The sequence below is a fragment of the Choloepus didactylus genome, chromosome 4, assembly GCF_015220235.1.
Source record: "Choloepus didactylus isolate mChoDid1 chromosome 4, mChoDid1.pri, whole genome shotgun sequence".
Taxonomy (NCBI): domain Eukaryota; kingdom Metazoa; phylum Chordata; class Mammalia; order Pilosa; family Megalonychidae; genus Choloepus; species Choloepus didactylus.
Window position 1 is genome coordinate 158,770,002 of NC_051310.1, and position 10,648 is coordinate 158,780,649.

The following is a 10,648-nucleotide window of genomic DNA, read 5'->3' on the forward strand; positions in this document are numbered from 1 at the left end:
ATATGACTCCTGGGGAGGAATCTGGACCCACCATTGTGGGATGGAGAACATCTTCTTGACCAAAAAGGGGATGTGAAAGGAAATGAAATAAGTTTCAGTGTCTGAGAGATTCCAAAAGGAGCTGAGAGGTCACTCTGGTGGGCACTCTCACACATAATATAGATAACCCTTTTTAGGTTCTAATGAATTGGAATATCTAGCAGTAAATACCTGACACTATCAAATTACAAACCAGAACCCTTGAATCTTGAAGACGATTGTATAACAATGTAGCTTATGAGGGGCGACAATGTGATTGGGAAAGCCATATGGACCATACTCCCCTTTGCTTTGTCCAGTGTATGGATGGATGAGTAGAAAAACGGGGACAAAAAAAAGCACCCAAGGTTCTTTTTTACTTTAATTGTTCTTTATCACTTTAATTTTTATTCTTATTACTTTTGTGTGTGTGATAGTGAAAATGTTCAAAAATTAATTTTGGTGATGGACACACAACTAGATAGTGGTACTATGAACAATTGATTGCATGCTTTGTATGACTGCATGGTTATGTGAATATATCTCAATAAAATCGAATTATTAAAAAAAATAAAAAATGTTGGCCTGTGGTTTTGGTGATTTCATAGGGCAAGAGAGATAAAAGTCAAGGCCATGGGCCCAATCAACATGGGGAGTCTAACAAATAACCTTCATCATGTTAATTGGGGTTCCCATGGGCTACTATTAGAATAAAGGTGAAACAGAACTAAGTCTCCCCCCAACAGAGACGCTAGCCTGGGTGATGAAAAAAGCAGGAAGGGAAAACAACCTGATTCTGAGAAGCTGTGGCCCAAGGCCAGCCTTCATGAAGAGTCACAACTTAAATTCTCTTTGACTGGATAGTCCAGGAAAAATGCAGCATGGTAGTGGTTTTTAGGTGGTTTAGAAGGGAAATGTTCCCAGGTGCCAGGCAGAAGCAGTTGCAAATTTTCTCTGGAAGAAGGTAGCCTTCTTCTAGGCCTTGGGAATCCTTCTACCCTCCCCTTCTCCCTACACTCACAATCTTTTTTTTTTTTTTTTTTTTTTTTTTTCCAAATTAGAATATAAGTTTTTAATTTTTATAAATAACTTATCTGTTACAAAGATAGTTTACCCAGCTAAATCACAAAATCATCAACTCAAGATATTCAAATTACGTTTTATTAATAAAACAAGTAAAAACTGATTCATCAATCTTCACATAGAACTGCAGATGAAGCTGAAAAACAAGGCCTTGTTTTTAAAACAAAATGCATCAAATGCAAGGGCTTCGGGGCTATTGTCTAATTGACTAGGATTGTCGTATTTCTTTCCCATATACAAAATGCAAAGCCTGCAAGTCAAGGCTTTGACATTCCTAGAGATCACCTGTAATGATCCTGTTTTAGAAATATCCACTTGCAAACATTTACAGTGGGTGACAGTCGACTTTCTCTCCTAACTTTTGCTACAAGTCAGCACTTCCCTTAGCCCCTTTCTAAGCACTGATAATTTCATAATTCTGTCTTTTTAAATGCATACTGTTTTTCTTGATTTCCTTTAGTTATATACATTCCTGATCATCTGAATATTTATTTTCCTTATAAAAATAAATCATCACAATAAAGAGATGTTTGAGGTTGCTTCATTGTTCAAGTTTGCTTGTTTTTCTTTTTTCCAGCTTTTCTTCAGTTGTCCTAAATATGACTAACCTTGTTTTATAAATACATTTGTCACTGCCACCAAGTCAGGTTTAGAAACTGATTGCCTGAACAGTAAAGCATTTATAAACTTCTCTCCAAAAAAAAAAAAAAAAAAAAAAAAAAAGGGTGGGTGGGTGGGGGCTCTAGGTACTGGTGCTGCTGCTGGTTTTAAACTGTACCTCCCCAATAATAATCTGTTGTGAAAGTTCTGCAGGACACCAGGCAGATGAAGCAAGCTTAACCTTGTTCCGTCGGTGGACTGAAAATTTCTTGTTTCAAGCTTCCTTGTGGAAGACAAAACATTGTGTTGTCACCCACCTCTAAAGTCAGTATATAGTGTGACCTACAGACGTAATTCTTGTCACCTTTCCTGCAATCCATTGTGCAGCATCTGCATGTCTTCACAGAACATTGGCACTGAGGAGGGCCACATACAGAATAAGTAGAGGAAAGTTATTCTGTGCATAGTTTCGTTTCATTAATGCTTTTTTATTTTAAGGCACTGCTTCTCTCACGTAAGGCTTAAAAAGGGTCATGATCGTGCTTAATCATTAAAGGGAAAAAGAAAATTAGTTAACAAAAGACTATTACACTATACATATAGAAATATAAGAAAATAATAAAGAAGAGAAGAAATCACTTAAAAGTGGACTTGAGAGATCTGTACAGTAAGAAAAGCTTTGGGGTATTTCACTGCATGTTTGTACAGACAATGCATGCTGCTTTCTTTTTCATCTTGAGACTCTACTGGCTTCACAGAGTGGAGATGCCTTCAGGGAAGACAAAGACAAGGCCAAGAGTACCACAGATTTGTGAAGTTCTTCCCCTATTCATGGGCACTATGTGGCAGCAAACTGTTTAGTTACACCTTGTTCCTTTTCTTTGTGTATGTAGTGTTTCACTGAAAGCTTTAAAAATAAAAAAAAAGCTATCACTCTATTCCTTCCTCCTGCCAAAATCCAGTAGTGACAGGAGGGGTGAAAGGTACTGGGAGCCCCCAAGCACTAGGCTGTTGAGAATGATCCAAGGCAGGACACTAGTAACACTGTACATGGCCAGGCGGAAGGTGCTGAGCCCTTCAGCCGATGGCCTTTCACATGATGGATCTCAATGCCTATGACAGGATCCTGAGGTATTCTGAGCTCTGGGGGCTGGCACTTAGGATTAGCACACCACCATCTTGTCACACCTTCAATTTGACAAAATCCTGTGGAGCAGTGAAACTTTTCCCCTGATGACAGACTAGTTTCTTGAACTTTAGATGCAGTTTTAGAGAAGATATAGGGCCCCTGGCTCAGAAATGCCTCGGCATCTCACACTGTTCACAACGGATTAAGGCTGGATGGTTCAAAAAAGTACAGGCAGTACAATTCCACTGAGCTCCCTCATCATCTTCTGTGTCTTGATTCTTTGGTGTTTTGATGGTGGACCTTTGATCTTTGGGTTTTGGTGGCACAGGACCTACAAATCCAATATTGTCATAAAAGTTATGAATAGCGCTGGGATTAAAATGTGGTCCTCGGGCTTGAAAAAGATCAATTTCTTTGGTTAAGCAGTCAATGTCAATCTGGAGTTGTCTATTACAACTTCTCAACTGCTGCATTTCTTCGAGGGAAGGTATCTGGGATATGGAATTCGATCTTTTCAGGCGCCTTCGAGTTAGATTATTTTCCATTTCATTGACCTCAGATTTTAGTTTATCCAACTTTTTCTTTTGAATCTCAAGTTCTCTTTGAAGTCGTTCCATTCTGGCCTTCTGGTGTACCAACAAAGCTTGTGTATAGGCAGCGTCGTCAGATCCCATGCTCAGTTTCCGCGCATCACTTATTCTATCCACATGTGCTAAAGCAGGGTCCGTGAGGTGCTGAACGCTCTCTGTTTCTACGTAATGATCAGGATGGTTTAGAAGATTTGTAAGTTCAAAGGTAGGGGACACCACCCCTGGAGAGACTGCTGGGGGTTTGTTGGGAGAAACTGTAATCTTGAAAGTGTACTTTGTATTGGGCTGTGTGACCACCACGCGAGGGGAAGTCGCGGAGTTGGCGCCCACTGCCCGACTTTTGGGGGGGTGGTGGTGAATAAAGGCAGGGCCCATGCTCACTTGCCCAGACATGTTCCTGGAGGTGGCAGATGCTCCAGTGTTAGTGGATATGAAGAGTGTGGGCTGATTCCGCACGACCTGGTCATCTCCTGTGGTGGCATTAGCTGAAATATAGACCTTAGGTTGACTACGGGACATTACCTCATCGGTACTTGGGGGGCTGGCAGCTATGTAAACAGTTGGCTGATTTCTATTTAAGGTCTGGCTGTTGACCGAAGAGGAACTGCTGGAGGTTCGAGGTCCGGAGGAACGCAATTTTGAAGAACTGTTTCTTTGTGGGGGTTCAAGTTTAATTTCAATCTGGTTTTTCCGAGGTCCTGTTGAAATATTCTGAATGTTATATTGGCCATGGGCAGAAGACTGTGAACTACCAGGTGGATGGACTGTTGGTGGCTGTGGAGTAGTAGGTGAGCTGATGGGCATATAGACATGGGAGGTCTGGTGGCCTTGCTGACTGGGCTGCTGGGTTGAGGTATGTGGCAGAGGGTTAGATGTAGGATAGGTAGTCCAGGGAACAGGTTGTGAAGGTTGATAGACTTGTTGAGGGTTCATGGGATTGAACTGAGATACCCAGCCAGAATGTTGTTGTGTCTGTCGAGCTGTACCACCAGGAGTCGTAATGTAAGGCCTAATATAGATAGAATTTCCCTGTGGACTGTTCAGTACAGGTGGAGGTACACCATGGATGTGCAAAGATGTAGGAGTATTACGACCGGTCTGGATATTTGGGGCTAAAGTTACCATAATGGGATTAAATCTGGGAGTCTGTTGAGAAAGGTTAGATGTTCCTTTGCTGCCTAAGTGAAATCCAAGATGTGGTGCTGAATTTGAAGCACCAGAAGGACTGGACATTCCAAAAACATTAAAGCCTTGAGGAACTTGCGCTGGTGCTGTCTGTGGCTCCTGGTGGAATAGTTCATTATTGGACTGGCTACCTTGAAGTTGTCCATCACTGATGCTGTGCATTAGAGTCCGACTTCCATTCATTCTATTCCCTTCTCTTCCATGGTGGTAAATATTCTGTGACTGCAAGTCCAAGTTGAGAGAAGTCATGTGATTGCGTAGACCAGAAATTCCAGAATCATCTGAAAAATTCAAGTCTCCTTCACCATAAAGATACCTTGTACTCTCCTGAGAGAGAACTGCACAGCAGGCATCCAGGTTATTGTTATTCCTCGGCCGCCGGCGCCCCCTCCTCGGCCGCCGCTCCCACCAGGACCGCCGTCTCCGCCTCCAGGGCCGCCGCCAGCGCCGCCGCCGCCGCCGCCGCCGCCCCCGGCCGGGGGGTCCTCGCCGCCCGCCCGCGCTGCCCACTCAGCCCCCGCCGCCGCCCGAGGCTGGGGGGTCGGCCCGGCCGCCGCGCTGCGATGCAGCAGCTCCAAGTGGACTGCTGGACCGCGCTGCTGCGCCCCGACCCTCGGCCCCCACCCCCCGGCACTCGCCTGCCCTCCCCCCACCCCCCGGCGCTCGCTCGCGCTCCACAATCTTTTTAAAAATAACAAGCTGCACATAATCAAAATATCCAAGAACACAAGAAAACAAAACACCGAGAATGCAAACCAGCAGAAATTACCGTTAACAGAAAGAAATCACCAAGTATTTGAGATTTTGGAATTATCTGGCACATATTATATAACATAAGCTTAAAAATAACTGCAGGGAACAGCAAACTATGAAGAGTGTCATAACAGACTTGACAAAGAACTACATAGCCAAAATTAAAATATAAAATAACAGAAGCAAAACTTAATGGAATGCTAACAGATTGAGGGCAGCAGAAAAGAGACTTATTAATTGGAAGAAGGATCAGAAGAAATTATTAGAATACAGTATAGAAAAACCAAAACCAAAACTAGTCTAGTAGTAGAAACTATTAAAGGAAAATGAGCATTGTGTATATAAAATGACAATAATAATTTCTAACGGTGTTTGAAAAACACAGGTTGGAATTAATACAAAAATGTTGGGAGAAGGTAAATGAGGTAAAATGTTCTCATTTCTTATATTTTCAGGGAGGAGGGTAAATCTGCTGATTAAATTTAGTCTTTGATAAGTTAAGAAAATGCACTGTATTTTATGTAACTGCTAAAAGAATATAAACAGAGTGTATAACTTTCAAACTAGTTGAAGGGAAAAAAGGAAATGTAAATTATAAACCATTTACAAAAAGACAAGAAAGAAGAGAAAAAAAAAACAAACCCGTAGAACAGTTGGGACAAATACAAAACACAAAGTAAGAAAAGAGTTAAAAGCAAACAGATAATATATTAAATTTAAACATTCTAAGTACTCTAGTTAAAAGTCAAAGAATATCAGACTAGCTATAAGACAAAAGGTAAATATGTGCTCTCTGCAATAGTCAGTTTTAAGCTGAAAGTGAAAGAAAGGAATGGATATATCATAGTAAAGTAACCAGGAGAAAAGCATTGGAGGTGTATTAATAATAGACAAAATTGACTTTTAGACAAAAGCATGTGTAAAGATAAATAGAGTCATTTCACAAATGATAAAAAGCTCAATTTATTGGGAAGATTTAAGGATTTTAAATTATTTTATATTTTTTAAGATGATCATTAACACATGGCATGGCTTTGCTATTTTATTAAGGGACTGACTAGTTTGGGAAGGTTATGACAGTTGAACATGTCAGTTCCAAGACACAGATGCTCTACTTGCATGGGCCAGTTAATCTCTTATTACATGTCGTGGACACAGACTGCTTTATTAGCAATAGCCAACTGTTTTATAATCCATAATCATAAAGAAAAACCCGCTCACTTGATTGGAAAATAATGTGAATCGTGCCTTACTAACATGTCTGTGTGAGAGGTACAGAATTTTGTTTCAGTCCTTATTCGCTGTTTACTTGTGGCTCTTCTGTGTGATTCTTTGAAGCAACCACAAGCAGTGGGAGCTTTGAGACCCTGCAGCAGAGAAGAGTCACAGAGGTAAGAATCTGGGGTTCGAAATTACTTCTCAGACTCAAGGCTCTGAGTTGAGAAGCAGAGTAACGTGACTACCAGTGGACAAGGCATATTACAGATTTTAAATTTTAATACAACTAATTACAAGGCTAGAATATATATAACAAAAATTGAAGGAACTCCAAAGAGAGAGATACAGCCCCACCATCATTTAAGGAATGGTAAAATAAGCAGACCAAAAAAAAAAAAAAAAAAAAAAAAAATCAGTAAGGATGTAGATTATTTAAACAAAACAAATTAACAAACCGGTCCTAATAGATATGTAACACTGTATCTACCAAATGCTGAATACACATTTTTAGAACACACACAAAACACAAAACACTTGCCAAAATTGATCATATATCTGCCATAAAGAAAATATTGACAAGTCCAAAAGATCTAAATCTTTGTAACATTTTCTGGCCAGAATATAGTTAAACTAGCAATCAATAAAAAGGTGACAAGAAAAATCCCCATATGATTGGAAAATAAGAAATATACTTCCAAATAACCCACAAGTCAACAGAGAAATAAAAAAAAATAGAAAATATTTTGAACTGGGTGATAACAACAGCATTTATTAAAAATTGTGGAATGTACTAAAGCAGTTAGAGAAAAATTTATAATCTAAAATCTACATGTGTGGTGGTTTAAAGCTGTGTGTACCCTAGAAAAACATGTTCTTGGATTTAATCCATTTCTGTGGGTGTGGATCCATGGTAAGTAGGACCTTTTGATGAGGCTACTTCAATTAAGATGTGACCCACCTCACTGAGGATAGGACTTAATCCTACTACTGGAGTCCTTTATAAATGGAACGAATACAGGGAGAGAGAGAAAAGCCACGGAAGCAAGAAGCTGAAAGCCACGAAACCGGAAGAGAAAGGAGAGACCAACAGACACTGCTAGGGGCCTTGCCATGTGGCAGAGGAGACAGGGATCACTTGATGTCACCTTACTTTGGACATTTTCTCAGCTTCAAGCTGTAAGCTAATAAATGCTCATTGTTTAAGCCAACACATTTCATGATATTGTCTTTAAGCAGCCTAGGAAACTAAAACAACATATCACTAAAAACTGAAATTAATGAGCTGATTATATATCTCAAAAAGTTAGACAGTGAGAAGTGAAATAAACTCACTGAAGCAGAAGGAAGAAACATTAAAATATAGAAACTTATGAATAACAGTCAAATATACAATTAAGCGGCTTAATACAGCAAAGATTAGTTCTTTGGAAAGACTAGCAAAATTAACAAACATCTAGAAAAACTAATTAAGGACAAAAAGAGAGAAGGTGCAAATATTTAACACAGAAACTAAAAAAAGGAGTATTTTTACAAATGTTGCAGACCATTAAAAGCTAAGCCAAGGATATTATAAACAATTTTATGCTATTAATTTGAAAATTCAGACAAAGTGAAAGTATCACTTTCTAATACTGACTCAAGCAGAAACTGCAAATTTGAGTAATACCGACACTATCAAAGAAATTGCATCAGTTGTTAAAATTTTTTCCACATAGAGAACTGATCTAGATGGATTTACTATTAATTTCTACTAAAATTCAAGAAAGGAAGACTTAATCTTCTATAAACTCTTTCAGATAAGAGAGGCAAAAAAGGAACACTGCCCATTTCATTTTATAAGGCTGGCATAACCTTGATACAAAACCTGGCAAGAAAGAATAGGAAAGGAAAATAATGGGTTGATTTTGTTCATGATTCATAGACACAAAAGCCCTACCCAAAGTATCAACTCTCAAAATGAATCCAACAGTATATAAAAAGGTTAATACGTAATGAGCAAGTTGGGTTTTCCACCAAGAATGCAGGTCTCATTTAACCTTAGAAAGATCAATTAAATAACCTTTTAGCAACCCTAAATGGAAACAAATTTCCTTAGCCTAATAAAGAGTATCTGTAAAAGCTACAGAAACCATTTAATCAACCCCTCATCTAGTGGGAAGTCCAAGATCTTCATCTTTTCCGCAAGAATGTCAAAAAGCCCTTCTCTTAGACTGCTTTTCACACAGTCTGTGATACTGGTATTCTCCAAGCAGCAACTTTCCTTAGGCAGGCTTGAATGAGAGAGTATCCATCACAATTCCCAACCTCAGTCCTCAGTCAAGCACTGGTTCAAGATCAACAACCTTTAACTCTGCACGGTAGTGATTCATTTGTAGCTGTAGAAGGTAACTGCGAATTTTGTGTTTGTGGGCAGGACAATGTGAGGTCCCTGTCTTAACATATCTACTGACCATTGAGCTTTGTTTCCTTGATAATGTCCAAAAGGACAAGCTAAATGACTTAATGTATGGCGGTGGCAAGGGTTTCCAAGCTAGATTGCCTGCTGAGATCTTGAGTGCTAACACTGCTGGGCTCCAACAGGTGACCCCCTCTCTTCTACTTCTGTGGGATTTTTGTGATATAGGCCCCATGTTGCACAGAAATTTGGGGGAAACAGCTCTTTCAAATTTTATTTAAGTGCCTTCTCTCTCCATCTGGTGCTTAGGCATGAGTCTGAGGGTTGGAAGGGAACTTCCAGGATAGACACATAGACATATTTCAAATGGTTGTTTCTATATAACCTTGAGTAATTACTTATAGACCATGCTTCTGTGACCCTGAGTGGAGTCTCAAGACCTTTCTAAAGATCTAGGTTAACTTAGATCAACTCTCAACCTTACACTGGTGGAAGTTCCAAGCTCTTCCAGACCCTCCCCGTGACGTTCGTGGGTTTACGTCTCTATAGTCTCTTGATTCCTTACGAGCAGTCTCTGCTCAGGGCCATGTCACAAGCTTGACGTGTAGTGTAGGCTTATCTTGGTGAATTTGTAAATATTAAAGATTTACGAAGACAAGGGGAGAACAGAGTTAGCCATGTAAAAGGTAAACATTTCAAAAGGAATGCTAGGCCTCCTCTTCTTAGAATGCCTGCTGGCTGCCCAGTTTCCCTAGTTTTTTTGTCATATTCTGTCCCACTCTCCAATCTGCTGGCCAGACTCTCTCCCACTAATAACCCCTCCTTTTCTTTTTCTTTTTCTTTTTTTTTGTTTTTTTCTTTTATTTATTACTTATTATTTTAAATTGAGATTGTTCACATACCATACAATTATCCAAAGATCCAAAGTGTACAATCAATTGCCCCTGGCACCATCATACAGCTGTGCATCCATCACAACCATTAATTTTTTCTTTCAATTTTTAGAATATTTTCATTACTCCAGAAGAGAAATAAAGACAAAAAAAGGAAACTCAAATCCCCCCATACCCCTAACCACACCCCTTCCATTGTTGACTCATAGTATTGATGAAAGAATGTTAAAATACTACTGTGCCAGGTTGAATGTATTATGTCCCCCCAAACACCATTATCTTTGATGTAATCTTGTGTGGGCAGACCTATCAGTGTTAATTAGATTGTAATTCTTTGTGCCCCACCCAGCTGTGGGTGATGACTCTGATTGGATAATTTCCATGGAGATGTGGCCCCACCCATTTAGGGTGAGACTGAATTAAATTACTGGAGCACTGTATAAGATCAGACAGAAGGAGCAAGCTGCTACAGCCAAGAGGGACACTTTGAAGAACTTACCAGAACTGACAGAGGAGCTTCAGCTTACAGAGACAGTTTGAAGATGGCCGTTGAAAGAAGACTCTTGCTCCGGAGAAGCTAAGAGAGGACAAATACCCCAAGTGCAACTAAGAGTGACAGTTTTGAGGAACTGCAGCCTAGAGAGGAACATCCTGGGAGAAAGCTATTTTGAAACCAGAACTTTGGAGCAGATGCCAGCCACATGCCTTCCCAGCTAACAGAAGTTTTCTGGACACCATTGGCCATCCTCCAGTGAAGGTACCCTTTGTTGATGGACACTTTATG

At 39.9% G+C, this 10,648-nt stretch overlaps 1 protein-coding gene across 1 annotated transcript; it reads right to left on the bottom strand.

Moving 5' to 3' along the window:
• Positions 1-1,808: 1,808 nt before the first annotated feature.
• LOC119532971 (TGF-beta-activated kinase 1 and MAP3K7-binding protein 2-like) lies at positions 1,809-9,559 on the bottom strand. The gene is made up of 2 exons (XM_037835178.1): positions 9,537-9,559; positions 1,809-5,107 (listed from the first exon to the last, which is right to left on the bottom strand). The coding sequence occupies exons 1-2, from the start codon at positions 9,557-9,559 to the stop codon at positions 2,995-2,997; spliced, it is 2,136 nt and encodes a 711-aa protein (XP_037691106.1). The 3' UTR covers positions 1,809-2,994.
• Positions 9,560-10,648: the final 1,089 nt, after the last annotated feature.

Excerpts from the sequence above, each read along its gene's own strand:
- LOC119532971 (XM_037835178.1), bottom strand. The coding sequence starts at position 9,559 with ATGGCCCTGAGCAGAGACTGCTC. Across the intron at positions 5,108-9,536 it reads GCCCTGAGCAGAGACTGCTC|CGCGGGCGGGCGGCGAGGAC; the intron begins GTAAGGAATCAA and ends CTGAGTGGGCAG.